General features: G+C 37.9%; 2 protein-coding genes across 3 annotated transcripts; one reads left to right on the top strand and one right to left on the bottom strand.

The window, feature by feature from the left end:
• The first annotated feature begins 431 nt into the window (after positions 1-431).
• On the top strand, positions 432-7,915 carry fez2a (fasciculation and elongation protein zeta 2a). Of its 2 annotated transcripts, XM_083545457.1 has the most exons (9): positions 432-894; positions 1,359-1,467; positions 1,547-1,663; positions 2,524-2,635; positions 3,037-3,302; positions 4,566-4,646; positions 4,812-4,887; positions 5,394-5,459; positions 6,816-7,915. In XM_083545457.1, the coding sequence occupies exons 1-9, from the start codon at positions 590-592 to the stop codon at positions 6,830-6,832; spliced, it is 1,149 nt and encodes a 382-aa protein (XP_083401583.1). In that variant the 5' UTR covers positions 432-589; the 3' UTR covers positions 6,833-7,915. The 2 variants fall into 2 exon arrangements, with proteins under 2 accessions (XP_083401583.1, XP_083401584.1); XM_083545458.1 differs by lacking the exon at positions 4,566-4,646 and having other exon boundaries at positions 458-894.
• A 719-nt stretch (positions 7,916-8,634) lies between these two features.
• Positions 8,635-20,325, bottom strand: rspo3 (R-spondin 3). The gene is made up of 6 exons (XM_083545341.1): positions 19,473-20,325; positions 14,898-15,077; positions 14,650-14,793; positions 13,311-13,457; positions 13,017-13,190; positions 8,635-9,582 (listed from the first exon to the last, which is right to left on the bottom strand). The coding sequence occupies exons 1-6, from the start codon at positions 19,564-19,566 to the stop codon at positions 9,383-9,385; spliced, it is 939 nt and encodes a 312-aa protein (XP_083401467.1). The 5' UTR covers positions 19,567-20,325; the 3' UTR covers positions 8,635-9,382.
• Between the last annotated feature and the right edge of the window lie 303 nt (positions 20,326-20,628).

Here is a 20,628-nt window from a genome sequence, read left to right as displayed (position 1 = left end):
CCCCGCCATCCATATATATATATATATATATATATATATATATATATATATATATATATATATATATATATATATATATATATATATATATATATATATATATATATATATATATATAAAATCATACATAACTTTTGTAACCACCTCGAAAAGAAAATAACTATTATTTGGTGTCATTTGATTAGCGCGTTATATATTCACAAGCGGAGCTCAAACGAGGAACCACACACACCTAGCGGTGATAAGTGGCTACTGCAGGGACTTTGTATTGTGAACCGATAAGCACTAGAAATAAAATTAAAAAGTGGTTATTAATTTTCTATATATTTTTATTTATTTATTTTTAAACAACAAAATTATTGCTTGCAAATTGAATGCTGTGGCGTGCAAAATTAATATCCATTATCCTGACAATTGCATGGTAATAGATATGTGTGTGTGTGAGCGTGCGTGTTGGGGAGGTTGGGTCACAGGATGCTGTGTGATTGTGTGTGTGTGTGTGTGTGTGTGTGTGTGTGTGTGTGTGTGTGTGTGTGTGTGAATTCCTGTGCTGGATGAATAGGACGATGAATGGTGTTGCTCTGCAGGGATGATGGCGGCGCCTGGAGCGCAACAACAGCAGCAGCAGAAGCAGCGGATGGTACTGAAGCCTAAGCTGCAGGAGGAGCAGCAGCCGGAGGTTCTCCAGCTGAAGGTGGACGCGGTAACGGAGCTTCTGCACGTTTCTGATCCCGATGAAAACAGCGGAGACAGACTGGGTTTCGGATGCGTGCAGGACCTGGCCGCTGACTTCGACGAGAAGTTAAACGCGTTCTTTGGACATTTCGACGCTGAACCCGTACTCACAGATGACGTCAGTCCTCTGAGAGAGGACACTGTGCTGAAAAACGACGAGTAAGTGAAGGAGTAAGGCTTATTGTGCCCGAGAAACCATGTGACCCAATATAAGACCAGAAGAAGAACCGAACAATTTGCCTTATTTATTACCTTCATTCATTTATTTTAATCAGAAATATACTTAAAGCCTTGTGTAATCTAAAAAATTGTTCCAGCACGCGAGCATTTGCACCAGGAGCTACTCTAGTTCAGTGTAAAGATGGTCACGTGACTTCCATAGTGAGTTGAAGTGGTTGCAAAAAAAAAAATAAGAATTGAAAATTATGCATTATGCATATGTATATATGCATGTGTATGTATATATATATATATATATATATATATATATATATATATATATATATATATATATATATAATGAACACAAAAATGTGGATTCTTAAATCATTTAAATATCTGTAGTTTTTTTTTATTCTAGTATTGAAACCAACCCTATAGTGGATATCCTCCTTCTGTTGTAGAATCTGGAATGCTTTGATTGCTAACTATGGACAGGTCATGCCAGTAGACTGGAGTCAGTCTCGTACTCGCTCACTTCACCTCCCCGTGCTGAACATTGAGGACAAGCCAGTGAGTAGAACTCTCATTTCTCGCTCAGCTCCCCTACTCAACGCCTAAAGTGTTTGTAAAACTTCTCTTGTTGTTTCAGAGTGAGGATGATGTGAATCTGGAGGAGTCTGATGATGAAGAGCTGAGGGAACAGATGGATATGCATTCCATCATTGTGCCCTGCATTAATGACGAGCCTTTTCTCACCGCTGAGCAGGTGCTGCTACTATTTGTGATATGCTTTTACTAATCATCCATTCAAACACTTGATTTCTGTTCTATTTCACATTATGCATTAGACACTCCAGTTAGCAAGAATTACACTCATAGATATTAGAATTTTGCTCATAGATAAAGAAACTCATTATGGGATAGCATTTGTATTTGATTTCTTAAAATGTTTAGGCATTATGTTGATTCATTCAATGTTGATTAGTTTCTAACACATGAGCTGTAACATTTTGTGACCACAGACTCTGGATTTTTCTGCCAAAATTATGATCATGATCTTACCTTTGCATACAACAATATAAGCGAATTTACCTGTTTCTAGCTTTTCGTTAACAAGCAAATGGTGTCTCAAGAAGTCTCAGGATTGGATTAGCGTCTTTCTTATGATTTTAAATTAATACAACATTTAAGGCATTTTTATTGCCCTAGTTTGCAATGATGTAGTATAGAGCAGTAATGATTTGTAACCCTTTTATCTGGTGTCACCTAGAAGATGGTTGGTCTTTCCTCGTAAGATTTCTATCTTGAATAAAGAAAATAGATTTGAATTAAATTTTAAATGCCGTTTTGATTTTTTTCCCCTCCTGACATCATTATGTAGTTATATAGATATTACACAGTGATAATAGTGTGATTATTATAGGGCTGTCAATCAATTAAAAAATGTAATCAAGATCAATCACATGATTGTCATAAGTCACTCGTGATTAATTTGAACAGTTTTAGATTATTTATGTAATGTTTATTATCATAATTATATCATGTAATTCTATTATACTGTTGAACCATCACACCGGATTTGCTGCAGATTTATGCATTTTCATGAGGCCACTCTATGATTTGCAGGTGATTGAGGAGATAGAGGAGATGATGCAGGACTCTATGGACATGCAAGCAGAGCAGAACCCTCTTCAGACAGATCTAATTCACAGATCCACAAGTCACAGCTTTGAGGAGAGTATGTGTCTGAACACAAGTCTAATAATGGTTTTATCTGACATTTATTCTGTGAGCATATCATTAATGGTAATGCTTTGGTTTGTTTAGTATGTTTTACTGTTGTTACCTGACTAACATGCAGAGGTTTTTTAATCAACGATGTAAAAAAGTGTCTCACTGACTGATATATATAAAGATCTCAACTTCCTTGATTTCTGTTTGCACAAATTTCACATTAATTTCCTGGGACTTATGTTTGTCCATTTTGAATACCATGTTAGTTTGTGTAAAAGTGTAATTTGACTTACACTTTCCGATTAATTTAGATTTGTATCAAATAAAATTTTCTGCATAAATGTTCTGCATGTGATTATATATATATAATTGTATTAGTTTATTTATATATTAGTATATTTGCAGGAGTAAGGAAACTCAGTGTCATAGAGCTGAATGAGGTATTGGAGCAGTTGGAGATGGCGATCCGCTGCCATTCTGAAGAGCTCGTGCGGCAACTGGCACATAGAGACGAGCTCGACTTTGAGAAGGAAGTGATGAACAGTTTCATCTCTGTGCTGATAGAGGTACAGAACCTCCAGAAGGAGCACAAAGAGCTCATAAGAAAGAAGAGGAAAGTGAAGAGTGGAGTCAGAGAGCAGAATGGCAGACTGCAGAGATTATCTGCAAGTGTGAGTTTACACTGAGACTTTCTATGCATGACAGAAAGAGTTCAGCTACAACTGTGCATGTGCAGAGAGAGATCATTGATGAATCTGTATACTTACATTGATGAGTGTTATTCAGTATTTTAGCTTAAAAAAAATTTTTTAAGCAAAATATTCCAAATTGGAATGATTATAAATTCTGATAAACATAATAAGTAGAATAGTATATAGAATATTGGGCAGATGGACAATTGTTTTTTTATGCAATATACACAGTTTCATTCATTTTGTTTAACTGCGTTTAATGTGTTAAATGTTTTATTGGTATGAAATGAGGATTAGTTAATTTTATTAGAACATCAACTTGGCTCACATATATTTATAAAAACATTTTTAATTTAATCTGGCTTGATTTAAATTTGAAAACGAATAAAACCCGCATAACTACTGGTAGATGAGACTGGAAAATGGTTCAGTTTTCCACTTGATAAATCTTTTAAGACCTTAACAACTATAATTTGAAACAAATTCATCAGTAGTTTGATAAAGATAAAAAAAAAAAAAAAGGCTATTATTATTCTTAAATATCAACCATAACCTCTGAACCTAAAATTGTACTAAATATAGTTGAGTGGCTGAACAGTTTACCTGTTACAGTTCTGCTTTCATTTTTTCCATGGCTCTGCTTATGTACATGTACAATTATGTACCTCCAGATACATTTATTTTAATTTAGATTCAAAACCACCTGTTTAACAGAAGCCTGAAAAGAAAGAAAGAGCATTTAATGTCACCGACTGTATAAAAGAGCACTTAAGTACACATACTAGTTTGTTGAATTCAAGTTAAACTTACCCAAATGTATTTGACATTTACCTCAGCCCTTTAGGATGCTTTTCATTTACCTAATGTATTTTATTAGGTCAAATGTACTTCAGCTATCATTATTAAGCAAACACTGAGAAGCGAAATCTAATCTGACCATGCAGCTGCTTTTCAATCTTTTAAAATGTGTAACCTGAACCTGTTTGTTTCACAGAACCTTTTTTTTTTATCTTGTCACATTGGCTATCATGTGTTGTGATGCAACACACATATGAACAGACTCTATACAAAAACTTGGTTTTTGTATATAAAATTTTAGAAATGTACAGGAATTTACATCCTTAACTGATAATTAGGTGCATTCAAACATGGCAACTATTATTATTCTGCATAGCTGGATAGATTTCTGCATCTCTTTTCTATTACTTTCTCTGCATTTCTGTCCCTGTTCTGGTGTTCCAGCGCTTCAGCATGGAGAGTATCTCTGCTGCTATCCATAATGGCTTTCGGCAAACTTTCGGGAATATGGGAGGGGAGAAACAGGTGCCTGTGGCCTTATACTTCTTTTCCACTCTGTCCTTTACTGTGTTGAACATCAGCTTAAACTGGCATAGTTGACATTTAATTATGCAACGTGTCCATCTCCAGGAACACCAAAACCGCTGCTATCATTTATCTTCTCACCAGTGTTTTAATTTCTTTTTATAGTACCTCACTACAGTCATTCCTTATGAGAAGAAAGATGTGCCTCCATCAGTCGAAGATCTTCAGGTTCTCACAAAAAGTGAGTATGGTGACATTTAAGTGCTTAACCATTTATTTATACCTATAAAAGAAGACAAGTGGTTATGTTTGTATTGAATTTATTATTATAATTTTTTTTTTGTGAGACAACTTTTGATTTGTGACATCCGCTGTTGTGTATTCTGCTGTGGAGAGAATGAACACATACTTCTCTGTGCATGTGTCTCTGGCATTTTGTTTTCAGCATTTGACTGAAATATGCCAAGTCATTAGGTTTTCTAATAAACATAACAAATCCCAAAAAAATCTATGAAAGTCTTCTTTTTTTGAGCTAATGTCTCTAGCACTCAATGAGTGGACAAAACATTAAATGCAGTTATCATTTTATACATAATAGAACTTCATTCTGCAGAGGATATGTGAACTGTCTTTGTTGCAGTGTTTTTGTGCTCAGCTCCACATCTGGACCACAGTCTAATAACCGTAAAGGATAATGATGTTTTAAAATGTTTTAAAACATTTCTACCTCATCACTTTTCTCAACAGTTCTTCAAGCCATAAGGGACGACAGTGACAAAGTGCCCAGCCTTTTAACAGACTATATTCTCAAAGGTAATGCCTTCATTTATATTTGTATATAATGATATAATAAATGTAATATAAAACATTTCATAGTTGCTGTATAACTGAGCCAAGCTCTTTCATCTCTTTCTGGTCTGTCATTACTATCTTATGTGTGAGCAGTGGCCTGAGGTTTGTAAATTATTATAAAGTATTCCCTAAACACATTGCCCTCTGCTGGCAAATCACATTATTACACATACGGCAGCTTGTTCGATTGTGGCTAACTGGTGCTGCTTTCTCTTAAAACCCAAGACCGCAGCTACTTTCTCACCTCTCATCTCTCATCTCTCACCTTTAACCCAAACATACCCAGCTATTGAGGTTTTCCTTAACTTCCTGAATTACTTTTTTTTTTTTTTTTATTGTAATGGCCTTTCTTTGTCCTTTTCCCAAGCAGCACATATTAGCACTTGTACACCTCTCTGTCCTCCACTTGTTCATACTCCTCTCCCTGTTATTTGTCCATTACTGTGAAAAGTGCCACTGATCTTCAGGTGGAATTTAAAATTTAGGTCCAATTGTCCCATAGCTGGTACAGTCAAAGCATACCTTTATTTAGTGGAACATAACTAAAAATTATTGAAGGTATTATTAATGTCCACTTGGATTAAAAAAGCATGAACTATGTTTATATCAAAACGTTTCTGATGTGCTTAATGACTAATCCTGGCTGGTGCTTTATAGTACCAGTTATAGTTGTTTGCCATGCTGATCTCACAGCTCAGTTACAGTCGCTTAAATTCATTGTTAGCTACTTCAAAACAGCAATAGAATTTTTCCTCACCCACTAATTTATAGCAGTATTTAACCTCATACCTAAAGAACATCCAATGTAGATTGTATATGAGAACATACACTGGACTCAATGATCCATAATGCAGTGCAGGCGTATGACACAGCAGAAACATGGTTTAGATAGTTACTAAGCTAAAAGATGACAAGCATGATGGCGTTGACCGCAGGATTAGCATGCATGCTAAGGAAAGCTGTCTGAGCAGAGTTTTCAGATGAGGCTCTGAGAGAACTGAACAAACTAAAGCACAGAAGCACATTATTGTATTACTTAAAGACTAAAGACTATTGTTACCTCAATTATTAGCAGAGATTTAAAATGCATTGTGGGTAGCATTGTGGGTAAGAAATTTCTTTTTATATAAATTTTGGATGCCACAGTAGATAATGTTAATTATGTCGATTAACATGAAAGTATTTCAGGATGGATTTTTCAGCACAATATTTTATTCTGCCTGCTACCTGAAAAAAAAGTTTTTTGTGTTTCAGACAGAATTTGGTGTCATAAACAGTCAGCTCAGTGATTGACCAATAACTTTATCTCTTTCACAGTGCTTTGCCCTTCCTAATTAGGGAGGTGAAGAATTGTTTTGATAAAAGACTGAATTTCCACAACTTGGAGCATTTCCAGATGGATGTTGTTACTGTGAATACATTTCTACATTACTTGCCTGCGTTTACACCTCTGCATAATGCAGTTTCCTTTTATTTTTTGTTCTGTCTCTTAAATGTGTACAAGTATCAAACGATAATACTTCCATTTGTCATATGTTCACTGAGGCAATGCTTTATCATTTTACTGAATTACTAAATCTCTCGCTATGCTCCATGGTGTAGCATGGAGTATTTATCTAAAACAAAACTATGTTTTTCAATGAAAGTGCTCTTATAACCACCCCTAGCAACAAAAGCACGTTCCATCTCAGTCCTGATTTATGAACAGTGCATACAGAATGATTCTCTGAGCTCTGTGTGCTTGTGTGTGCGTGCGCGTGTGCGTGTGAAACTAAATGGATGTGTTGTCCTAAGGGGTGTTTTAGTTCCAATCCTAAGGGTTGAATAGTTTTTATGTATGTCTTTTATGCTGTTCTCAAATGACATGTTCATTCAGAGAAAAAGGATTCAATTAATGCAAACTTCATTTCAAACTATTTAGGCAGCTGTTAATATTAGCATGAGACTTATTAGGATCTTAAAGTCAAACTGAATGAATTATTGTGGCGTGACACTCTGGGTTCTTAAATTTTCTCCCAGAACTAAAAACATGGCACTATTTTATCTGGCTACTCTAATTTGCCTCTAAATATTAATGTGTGTGTGCATGGTGCCCTGTGATGACTGGTGTCCCGTACTGGGTGTATTCTAATACCCAGTGTTTCCAGGATTGACTATTGACCATGATCAAATGCTTACTGAAGATCAATTAATGAATGGTGTTAGCTGAATTACTCTTATAATTCTCACTGCATTTAAATCAATGCTGTTTGGAATGCAGTTTGTTATATATTCTACTTATTATTTTTTTTTTTACTGTTTGCTAACTAATTTTGGTGATTATTATTATTGCTGTGCAAGACGTACCATTAATTTATGTTTCCTGACTTAATATGGTTTCTATAAAAAAAATAAAAATATATTCTGCTTTAATCACTAAGGAGTATTCTGTCGATCATTTACAGTTATATCTTCTTTGCCTTTACAATTTTGCTTTGATTGGATTTTGAGTCAGAAAGAAACAATGCTTAAATTGTAGAGACTCACATGAGAAACACTGGCAATTAAGGGACTCTATTCAGCTTGACTGGCTTTGTGCCTGTGATTTATTTGGACTCACTGTATAGGAAGCTTATAGTATTTAGACTTCTTTTTCCCTTCAGGTGTTTTTTTTTTTTTTATAACTTCTCTATTTTATGATGGACAATTGTTTTTCTAACGTTTGAATTCATTTCCTCTTTACTTTTCCTCATTTTATTAATCCATATCCTATTTTCCACATTTCACTTATTTTTTGCTGAGCTCTAAATGTGAGTCGTTTTGTAAACGCCCTTGTGTTAAGAACACTTTGGAATGTAGCTACAATCTAGACCCCTTCGCTGATTTATGATACTCCCGAGTAATGTGAAGGTCTGGCATTCCCTCCAAGTATGATTATATTAAACAGAGGTTAAGCTTTCTTTTTTGCTACTCCCCAAAACATGTACTGGTGGGGATACTGTATGTTCCGTTTTGAATACTGCCTAGGAAATCATTATAGAGCATTAGGGGTTTGTAGCATCCAGTTATAGGAGTTATAGTAATTAGTAAATTAGATATTTGCCTATGAAAATGTATATTGCTTACATCATGCCAAAAAAACACAAAAAAATAGAAATTTTCTTTAGAAACATCATTATTTAATGAACATACAGGTGCTTTTGGTTTGTGGTGTGATGGCTTAATTTAAAGCTTAGATTCTGCTACTAGAGACAGGCAAATTTGTCCCTTGTTTTGAGTACACTGAACAAGACTGATGAAAAAAAACAACTGCAGAGAGAACATTACCTCTTTTTCCAGGACCTCCAACGGCCTGTCCTCTTGTCTGGTGGGTTTTTACTAGTCCATCATAGTCATACAGTCATAGCTTTATCAACAGGCAGTGTCCATGACACCAGCAAGCACGCTCGCTTTTTAAGTTACTCAGCCAAAAAATACAAAAAAAAGATAGACGTTTATACAATAGCAACTCTACATAATGTCAAACAAATCTACATTCAAACCACAAAGTGATGCTGTACCAGGCCAGTGTCTGAGTCCACATCATCAGCCTGCTGTTTCATAAAAATCCCACTTCACTACAGTGAGTTCAATATCGTTCCAACTCGGTGCCAGGCTCCTCTGCATGAGAAAGCTGTCGCATGAGCAATAGATGCCCTTTGAGGGCATTTAGCCAGAAGGGATAAGGGTTAGTTTCACTGTTCATGTCACTTAATCTTATCAGTGCCTTGTTCCTTTTGTGCATATACAGTATACATTTAAATTATACAGGTAGCAGCAGCACCCCTGAAAGTGGGGGGTTATAGGGCAGAGGGGTAGAACAACCAGCGGAGGGTTATTTGAGAGGATCGCTGTGCAGAACCTCACTATTCCATTATAGTGGCTCTGCTCTGGGTCCTTTTGAGAAGCTGTTCTGTTTTGTTCCTGTTGTCGTCCTCCCGGGTTCCCAGCTCTCTCTCCCGCTCTCGCTCTCTCTTCCGCTCTCGCCGGCCCTCACTGTTTGTCTTCTCTTTTCGGTTGTTGCGATTCTTCTTCTCCTCTTTACGTGAGCCTTTGTTTCCCTTACCTAAAATAACAAGCATTAATAAAATTAGTTTAAGCAGTCTCTTTCAGCTCCAAATAAAATCTCTATGTCTTGAGGAAGCACAAGGAACTCTATTCTGCAACCTATTCTTTACTAAACAATCAAATATATTTAACCATTTAAAGTTCAGTATAACATAATTTATTCTATTATTAATTTTACCTAAGTTAATGAATAATTCACAACACTTACTGAATATCAACTGAATAATAGGCTGTAAATTATTAGTACTGTAGACACCTATATGCCTACAGTATTAGCTAATTATTAAATATGGCACATAAAATCTCTGAGATTGATGATTAGTGCAGACCAGAAAATATATTGTTGTTTAATAAGCTCTCAAAAAAAAGATTTTGTGTCTACTAAAAAGCACACTTGGCAAGTCTTCCGTTTTGTGATTTGTATTTGTCTGAAAATCAAGGACCTTAAAATAAAATTCTGTTGATGTTACTTTATCTGGTGTTGCTCAACACTCCCAAAGAGCCAATTTCAATCCTGGTGAAGGCTTATCAGTGGCTGAGTGGAGCAAGGCTGAGCTCTGTTGTGTGGAGGATTGGAAAAGTGCTTAGGTGGACACCCAGCTGCCTCCCTCCGTTTGCATCCCTCTACTCGGACTCGATTAATCAGCACTGCTCTCTTTGCTGCTGGGGGGATCAGGGCAGACTGCCCACTGCAGCCCACACTGACCTGAACATTCCTGGGGTCCGGCCAGACCGATATGGAGCCCTACCAGCTATGGCTGTTTAAAAAATGTGCACAAATAATGAAGGGTAAGCGTGTCAGCCGTGAGGAGCCACAACTGCTTCTCTATCTCTCACGCTCTTGTTGAGTAGGCAGACCCCACCATGCCTCCCACAGACTTGAGTCAGTTGGGATTGTTATGAGAGAGCTGTCTCGTTTCAGTTGCGACTGATCAGTCGTCTCACACACACACACACACACACACACACACACACACACACACACACACACACACACACACACACACACACACACACACACAGTAATTCCATGCCCATCACTCACTCACACTGACACCCCCTCCCTCTCTCCCGGCTCTTTATACACAGGAAGTCCCCTCTGTACACATTGTTTTCTTTGTCATAACGATTTAGAGATCAGTGGATTAGTCATAATCTCTGCATTTCCTACAAACCAAGCCATAACACCATCAGGGTGCTGTTCGGATCATTATGGATATGTTTATTGGGTCTATTTCAAAGCTAGAAGTCTGTCTACCAGTTCTATAAACTGTCAAGCGTTGCTTTGATTCCAAATGGGATATCGTTATACAGGCAGTTTCTTCAAGAATATAACACATTCTTCAGCATCTGGTCACTATTGCTGGAGCAGATGGAAGGCCTTGTTAGATGATCTGGATGAGGGATTGGTGGGGGAGTCCATTTAAAGTTGGATCTGTACAAAAATGACCATGTGAAAATGGATCTATTCATCACGCATGTATTATCAACAAACTAGCCCGTGCCTGAACCTCACAGTCCACAAAAACATGTTGCAACCCTTAAAAGCAAGTTGGCTGCCAAAGCTTGGCTTGGAGTTGCTTATGTTTCTCAGCTCAACATCAATATTTCAACATAGGCATCATCTGGCACTGATTATTCACATTTTCCGAAAGAGTGATTGAAAAAGGTTAAGAAAGGAAGAGAAAGTTAAAAAATACACAAGAAACCAGATGTAATTGTCATAAGGCATAGCTGCAGAGTGGTCCGAAATTACAGAAGGTTACAAATACAATTCTGGCCTCAAGTGCAGTTCATGATTGGTGAGGTCCTGAGTAGTGCTCAGGACTGTGTTTCAGAGAATAGTTCAAACCAGATATGATGTGGAGGACAAAGTGCCAGAATTACATTAATGAGGATGTGGACAGGCATGCTGTCATCCAGGGGGCTTTTGGCAGGAGCCAGGCAGGGATTAAAGGCTCTGTTTTGTCCCATAGGAGGAATGCCTTTGGCTTCAAAATCTTGTTGTGACTGTCCTAGCAGGGACAAATAAAGGGATAGTGGTTTCGAGGGTACATTAATCCTCAGATGAAGTGCTGTTTGCAGACCAGGAAATTTATATCCAGTGAATGAATAGTAAATCAAGTCAGTGCTAGTTTATACCATATTAAAGAATATGGGTAGATAAATAAATAAAATAGAGGAGGTGAAAGGGAATGAACAGGGCATAGGATTCAGGATTAGAACAGGCTGCATATGATAAAGGTCAGGATGCAGGGGAAAAACAAATGACAAGTTAGTGGAAAGCAGGAGGAAAGACTTGGCAGGAGGAAAAATAAAGCCGTGTGTGTATGAGGGGTGAGGGGGAGGATGTATCAGTGTCAGAGGGTTGCTTGGGATTACTCAGGGCTGGCGGGGGTCGGACCACTGACCCCGCTGGGCTACGCAAAATATAAACATGGATGGGACAGAGTCCTGGCAGATAATTAGTGCTCAGTTGATGTTCGAGGAGTAGGGACAGCTGGGTAATCACAGTCAGAGACTAGGTCAATAACCGACCCTGTAGTGTGTAACACGCACCCTTGTTGGCAGCCCCAGTGGATCAACATCATGCCGACTCAATGCTACGAGCTAATGTGCCACAGAAGCCCCTCCAGGCATGATGTGTTTGCGTATGTGTTTGTTTCTCTCTTTAGTGAGAGAAATGCACAGAGGGGTTACAAAGTGTTGTTGTTCATCTGCACACTCTTTTTGTGTCAAATTCTAAGCCTAGGATTTGACATTAGCTCTGTTTTTACATATGACATTATTTATAAGTATATAAAAGGCAAAAGAGGATTGTAAACCAACACACGGTCTGGGAAAGTTGATGTACAGGGAGTTAATGAGGGATGTGGTCACAAATTCGGTCTGCTATCTATCACAAAGCTCAATTCTACCCCTTAAACATGGCAGTCCAACCAAACGAACACTTAGAGCGTAATTATATAAAAATGCTTTAACAACCTAGCCAGTTCTGCCATGTTTGTTTACTTTGCTCCGGTTAGAATGAATTTTTGCTCCCTAATTTTACAGGTTTACTAAAGGTTACAAGCTGATACTGATAAAATCAATAGTTTAGACCATCGGGATCATTTTGTAATTCAATAGGCACCAATGTGGGTCTGAAAATGGTCTTTACATAAATCAATTGAAAACTTAAAAATGTAAAAAACCAAATGTCTATGTGTCGATGTCTATGTATAGATGTCTATGTCGCATAAAAAAGTTCTAATTAGGGGGAAAAATGATGTTCAAACAAAATAATCTGTTTATTATTTAAAAATGACTACTATTCATAATAAATATTGTTTGTTTGTGTGCCAAAAATCTACTTTTAAAACTACAACCCTAAAAACTGTTTTATGGTTTTAAATTTCACTGTGTCACATCCACACATCAGCTGAAACTTACCACATCTCCTTTTCTTAACAAAGCACTCTCTTTTCTCTAAGGTGGAAGGGCAGGGGTTGCCCTGTGGACTGGGGGTCTGCAAAATTTTCTGTGTGCGGCTTTCTTCTCCAAAGCAGCTTTTCCCTATCCGCAAGCACGGACCCCATTCGCTCCACTCTCCCACCTCACAGTGCACTGAAACAGGAGACAAGGCAGTGAGGACAAATCAGCAGCAATTTTCCCCATTTCATACTGTGAAACACATACTTGCACGATTTGTTCAGGGTTATACTGGATGTGTCAGGTAGCACTCACCTTTAGGAATACACTCCATTGCCTGTTCGTTGGGCTCAAACTCCTCAGGGCAGATACTGTGACACTGACCATACAGTAGATAATGACCTGACATACACCTTGTACAGGTGTCACTGTTCAGGCAGGACTCACAGTTCACTGGGCATGCTGCAAGACCATCACACACATACATGCACATGTGAAGGATTTTTCATGTGAGGGATTTTTAGACATAAGTCAATTTCCACACCTAAATCTAACCCAAACACCTGACTTCATGCAAAGTACGCTATCTCGTTTTTAAATCTAGATTTTGGTAACAGTTTGCTGATGTGGACCAGCCAAATATCTCCAAATGGTAAAAATGTTGTTCTCCATCAACATATTAAAAAAAAGACACACAAGCAAACAAGAGATGAACAACAACAAATTCAGCCTAATTCCTGTAATCAACATATCACACATGCAAATGAGAGCAATCAGCATGGATCCATTTCTACACATTTTTAAAAGTTGAGGGTTAGAGGGTCAGAGGTGTGGTTATGCCTTACAGTTTCACTCATATGTTTATAAGATCTATGCTTTTAATATCACTTACTCAAATTGCATAACAAATTGTCAGCCCATGTGCAAGACTGCGAGAGCTTGTACAGGCGATGTCAACATTTAAAACATTTTGAGGGTAAAGTTAAGAGTGAATTACACCAATTTATTTTTATTTTATTTCAATTCATTTGCAGGAAAAACAGCTTATAGTGTAATGTGTGAACTTTGTCTAAACCAACACTATTTCTGTTTTATGAATAATTTGTCTTATCTTCTAATTTTGGAACTAGCTCTCTCACATCTATTTTATTAAGATGAATTAAACGAACTGCTCATCAGATTATATAATCATTTTTAAGTAGCATACACTGAATTCATATTTCAAACCTTGCAGTCTTGTATAATGTTTCTTTTGTTTAGTGCTTGGTCAAGTATTTTGAAACTACTTTGTCTGTGGTTGGTTCTTTCTTGCTTAATATCTAATATCTAAATATATGTCTGACAATCTTTTTCTTTCTAGATGCAACAGATTTGCATGGCTATTAGAGAGTAATCTGTATGTAAGTAGCACAGATATGTAACAATTCAAGAAATTGTAATTTCTTAGAAGAATTTGAATAATTTGTAACGGATTCCTATTGTTAACCAACCATGAAAGGCACCTAAACTGCATTGTATATGATTTCCAAGAGTTACGCACAAGGTAGATATCTAGTTTTAGAACTGCTAATGCATCTGTTATAATATGTAGCTTTAATTTCCTCATAGACCACTTAACTGTGAAAAATCTTTATAACAAGAGTAAGGTACTCACGTGCAACACATTCCCTCTTGATGTCACTTGGCACTAGGTCATCTGGGCAGCTCTCTTGGCATTTGCCCTTGTGAAGATATGATCCTGCTCTGCAGCGTGTGCAGAAATTCTTGTCAAAGCAGGTGTCGCACTCAGAGCCACATTCTGAAAGACACATCACAGGCATGTTAATCATCATAGTGCTTATTAAACTACTAGAGGTCCATCTTAAAAACTGTTTATAGACGGGTTTTAGTGAGTGTTCTTACTGGAGCAGTCATTTTTTTCAGGCGAGCGAGTGCCAAAGAAACCCTTAGGACAGGAAGCCAGACACACGCCGATCTGCCTCATACCATCCCTCTCCAGGTGAATGAAGAGTCTGGGCATGCATGTCAGGCACCCATTTGAAGCTGAGCAGGTCAGACATCCGCCCATGCATCCTGGACCCCCTAAATTCACAAGGCAAAAGAAAAAGCTTTAAGTAAGCTTTAGCAAATATTTTACTGCAAGAACAGTTCTTCCATTTTACTGACTGAGCCTAATATAGAAATCAATAATAGTGCACTTCTTATTTGCATTTGAACAGCTTTTTAAAAAATTAAGGAATTCTGTTTTATGTACACAGTTCAGATGATTTACAGTCTTGCACTTTCCTGGATACATATGCGATGTGCATATGTTTCATGGTCTTGCACATTCCTAGTATCTTTCGAGCCACAAAAAAAAAAAAAAGGTTTTAGTGCTGCACAGCTGAATTTGTTTTACTATTCTTTTAAAGCATTCTCACATTTTTCTCACATTTATACCTTCTTATAAAGTAGTTAGACCTCTTAGCTTTATTAATTAATTAATTTATTATGTGTGTGTGTGTGTGTGTGTGTGTGTGTGTGTGTGTGTGTGTGTGTGTGTGTGTGTGTGTGTGTGTGTGGATGGGGGGGGGGGGGGGGGTTGTTGGGGGGGGTTGTTCTGGTTTGGATAAAATATTTATTTAGTCAACATTTAAACCAAACCAGCTCCAGGATATGAGTAACAACTTATGTGTTCATAATTCTCATACACATCTTTGTGTTTTTTTTTTTTTTTTTAACAACTTTCTAGAAAAAAAAAAAACACAAGCAAGACTTTGGCACCGCTCCACAATTTGAAGCACAAAGAATGTTTGTAAAAGTTAAATAGTTCCAGGTTTAGTGAAAGAAACAGCAGAGCTGTTAATTAAGGGTGCGACAATGACTATAATGCAGCATAATAATAAACATGACAGGAAGCCCCCAGATTTGTGCATTCTCCTGCCATGGAAACTAATCAGCAGAGATACTACATTCTGGGGTTTGCACGCAAATGTCAGCACAGTAGCAGCTGCATTTATAACCTTAATAACAGGACAACCATGTTGTGAAGAAAAAAATAGAGACATGAACTCATGAGACCAAGAAAACAGGCTGGAGCAGTGCCTTATAAACATGTTCACAAAAATCAAAACATCCTTCTGTCATCAACTGTGTTATCTCAATGTGTTATTCCACTATTGGTGTAAACTGGAACAGAGCAGGCACAGATTTGGTAAGAAGTGAGAATCAGAGTCAGGAAAGCTGTGTGGACACTATAAAGCAGTTTTGGCAGAGAATGCACACTGTCTTTCAAGTCCTCTGTTCACAAAGCCAGTGATTATAGCAGTGCAATGTGAGGCCTCACTGTTTCACTTTAAAGACTTATGTCGAACAGTCAAGCATTCAGCACAACAGTGAGTTAAGGAATAAAGCATAGAGCATATGGTCACTGATTACATCAGTTTAACAGTGCAGGCTACAGATTTGTGCCAAAGTGACTGATTTACATTAAATACCTCACTGAATTCCTGCGTCTAAAAAATGCATGATGCTCCTTGGCTGCATGAGAAAGAACTCCTGATTGAAGTCAATTGGTTCCATGTGTTTCTTGCAGGTGAAAGGCTCAGATGGTAGGAAAGATTGACCTTCAACAGGTTCTATGAGGAGAGTTTGTGGGCAAGGCTCAAGTAACTGTGTTTGAGCTCTGTCCCAGGCTTCAAGGGGAGCAAGATATATAATATTCTGGAGCTTTTCACAGAAATAGGAACAAGATGATGTGATTAAAAGCACCCTAAATACAACCAGTGATTGTGAGGGAAATGATTTGCTTATAATCTTTCGTTCAGTTAATGGTTTGTTATCAAGTTAAATGAAAATAATTATGAGGGGTTAAAATGTATTACTCCATTTGAGATACAAATAGAATAAACCACTGCCACTTTTACTTTTAAAATGCACCGATGAGCTCCTTCATTCTCAGTAACTACTGTGAGATTGAATTGAATTACATAACCTTTCCCTCCTAACTGCACTCAGTCATCTTCCTGAAAATACACAGAGATAAACAGAAGGTTTATCCCCACCATATCATGCAAGTGAAGAGGTGTTCTCAACCTGTTCTCTCCCTGCTCTTGCATTCCGTGCCACTGAACTGTGCTACAGCATCTTTTTTTCCTCTCCTGATTCCCTGAGTTCATCCTTGGCTGACAGATTGCAATAGATCATGGATATTCTGTTTGACATATCTCTGCAATCTCTACAACTGCTGTCCATTTGCCCACATGCGTTCCTGCCAAGACCTTCTGATTCACAGAACTCTTAACTCAGAGGAATTTTGCCTGCCCTCGTGCTGCCACAAGTTCTAGGCCTACTTGTTCAAGTGAAGCACGAGTAGCTCTAATATGTAAACTCTCGCAAATTGTTTTATTATGGTCCCTACCCGGAGACCACAAAACAAGCTTCCCCTGCAACAAACTTATTAGCAGCACTGTTAAAACGTAATTAAATCACAGCATTTCAGACTCGAAAATTAAGGCACAGCACTAAACCATGGCCACAGACTTCTGCTCTGAGTAATCATGAAACACAGTTCATTTCCTTACAATTATATGAGCTGGCCACACACAGACAAAGCTGATTAGTTAAAATGAAGCAAACAAAATAAATGTGTTACACTGATGAATATTGCCTGCATTTGGCATATTTAATTCACATAAGCTCATTAATGGGCAGTAGATGGAGACTGTGTGCTGGTATAACATGAAGCGTACAATGAATGAGGATGGTAATGCATCTAGTTTAAATCCACATGACTCACTGACCAATGTATTCAAGCTGGACTGAGTCATGTAGAGTTATACTAAAGATGGTACCACTGTTAATGAGAGAAACCTAAAAATCTATTTCAGGCTGTAAACATTGGAAGGAAATTATAAACCATAGTACTACCATGCAAATCATCAACAACAACAACAACAACAACAACAACAACAACAACAACAACAACAACACGTCTATAACACAGACACTAGTCTGCTCATGCAGGAGGCAGGAAGCGTGCGAGTTCAAGCGTCCTCTGGGTCACTCACTGTAAATTCATATTGTGATCTCTTTGCCTCACCAATCGGATTGCAACTCTATCAGTCGGCTTTGAATTTGTTAATGAGTTTTTGTTTGAAGATTGTAATGATTTATTTTAGTGGGACTAAACTTTCATTCCACTTTGGTTCCATTAGCTTAACAATATAGAACATTCGATTCATTATTCATTTATGCACATTCCCTCTTCAGCCCTTCATGCAGCAGAGATTAAAAGAAATATAATGTAATAAGTTGAAATCTAAATTTAACATAATTCCCATGGAAAAATAAATTATGTGCCGATTATTAATGTGCAGTGTATATAACTAACTAGCTTCCAGACATTGGATTAAATATATTTCTTGTGGGCAGAAAAACCACAAATTGTAGATGCAAAGTAAATAGTGAAATAGTGAAAATTCTATAACCACAGTGTGACTGTTACATAGGTCATTATAAATCAATATATACATTTTCTATACTTGCAATTTCCACTAAATGTATCATTTTAATTTGTTAGAATTTCACATTTATTTCACCTTTGCAGCTTGTCAGATTCTGTCATATGTCTAGGACTTAATGATAAAATCCAGTTTGCCCCCTAGTCACATCTGCACACTTTTGGGGAATGCAAAGATCCCAAAGACAAACTAAATTAGTACTTGCCAATTAATTTTTGTTATGTTTTAAATAACTTTTGTTTATTTTGCCTATTCATCTGCTTGTACTCATACCAGTGTTTGCTTTATTCCAAAATCTGTTTCGAGATTATACATCATGCATCCACAGAAAGCGATTTCGTCTCCAGTCAGCACAGTTCCTCTAACAGTGGTCTCTCACTTCAGTCACTTTGTAGCTCAGAGGTTTGTTACAGCGTGCACAGGCCTACAGATTTCCATTTTGCACTGACCGCTAGAGAGCGAGCCGAGCGGTGCGCCCTGATCCATACTGCATGCACATTAAGATTAACTGCCATTAACTGTGGCTATTTGTTTGGCTGTTTGAGGTAAAATATTGCTTAATAAAATAAATATTAAATGATATAAAATTAATAATAAAAGAGTACTTTTTTGTAATCTTGATCTCTGCGCAAATGTGAACCATTACATGAATACATATTATTTTCTTTGCAAATTTATTGCACACCTAATATTTGTGTCTGTATGCATGCGTCTTCTCTGTTAAAAATGTACATCCATTGACCCGACTGTCTCACTCAAGCCGCTTACTGTTCGCTCTAATTATGGATCTTTATGTCTTTTATTATTAAAAACAATTTTAAGCAATTTTTATTATTTGGAATACGACAGGGGGAAAATGCATCCCCCTGAAACACAGTGCATGAACCCTCTGATGCGCGGGCAGCAAGACTATAAGTGCGCACAGGTGCGCGCGCGAAGCCTCGCCCCAAAGAGCCAAAGAGCGCGCGCTACTTACGCTCGTGCTGCCGGTGCCTGGAGGTGTGATGCTGACCGTTTGCGTGCTCCATCCAGTGCAAGATCAATACAATGGAGATTAGTTGCACTTGCATAGTAACCGAGGGAGGGGAAGCGATGCTTGTCTTGCCAATGTTAATGTCCTCGACCGACGCGTTGCGTCGAAAAGCGTAAAGAAAGCAACGCAACGCTTCCTACAGCGGGCAGAAGCCGCGACTCTGCAACTCAGGCGAATTCACAATGGCCCAAAAACACCTGGGCCAATTCGCCAACATCCTGCACGGAATCCTCATAGAAGCCGCTAAAACAGAGCGAGACAGCTCGGTATCCACACAGCGAAGCCTTCCGTCCGTCGCACAGATTTCATAGCAAACGCCGATTATTAGTTCTTCGTCGCACCACGAACCGAGCCTGGAAATGTGGAAAGAAGCGCAGGAAATGTGGCTTATCCACTTGTCCTTGTCTTCTGTATTCCCAGGAGGAGAGAGCGATGGTGTGTCCAGGTGCGTGAGCGCAACTTTATCGGATTCGGTATGTAGGAGGAGGTCCGGGTCTCAGCCGCATCTCACACTATTAGAACCAGGACCTTCACACAAAATCGCCTTCAAAAATATATCAAATGAAACGCGCCTTTTTTTTTATAGACACATATTGTTGACGGTAGTCTAGACAGCCCAAAGTTTCACGCTTGAGCAACTCTTTCTGTCCCTCTCGGTCTCTGCTCACGGCACAACACCCTCTCCGAGCGATAACTGATGACTTCAGCTCTCCACCGTCTCTTTCCCCCCAGTCCTGAACTCCAAAGTTTATTTAGAGGGTGAGTCCCTAACGTCACCCCCACCCTTTGTAACACTGACAGGAAAAAGGCAACCTGAGGATTATAATCATCTGATCCGACAATCTGTCAAAGTCTATTAAAAGTACTCTTACAATAAATGGATGTTATTACACAAGCCAGCAATTAACATTATGCCTTGTTTTTGTAGTGTTGCGTCGATTTTATTCATTCTGGATCACAATTCTGGATATGGATCTGGATCATTTGATAAATTTTCCAAACGTTTACTTTCTAAATGTATGCTTGACCATGAGGTTTGAAGGGAAAACAAACATAAAAACAATTTTGCAGTTTCACAATATAAAGGTTGCTTTGCTAC

This window comes from Silurus aristotelis (genome assembly GCF_946808225.1).
Source record: "Silurus aristotelis genome assembly, chromosome: 1".
NCBI classification, from domain to species: Eukaryota; Metazoa; Chordata; class Actinopteri; order Siluriformes; family Siluridae; genus Silurus; species Silurus aristotelis.
The sequence above is the reverse complement of the archived record's forward strand: the minus strand, read 5'-3'. Positions and strand labels throughout refer to the sequence as shown.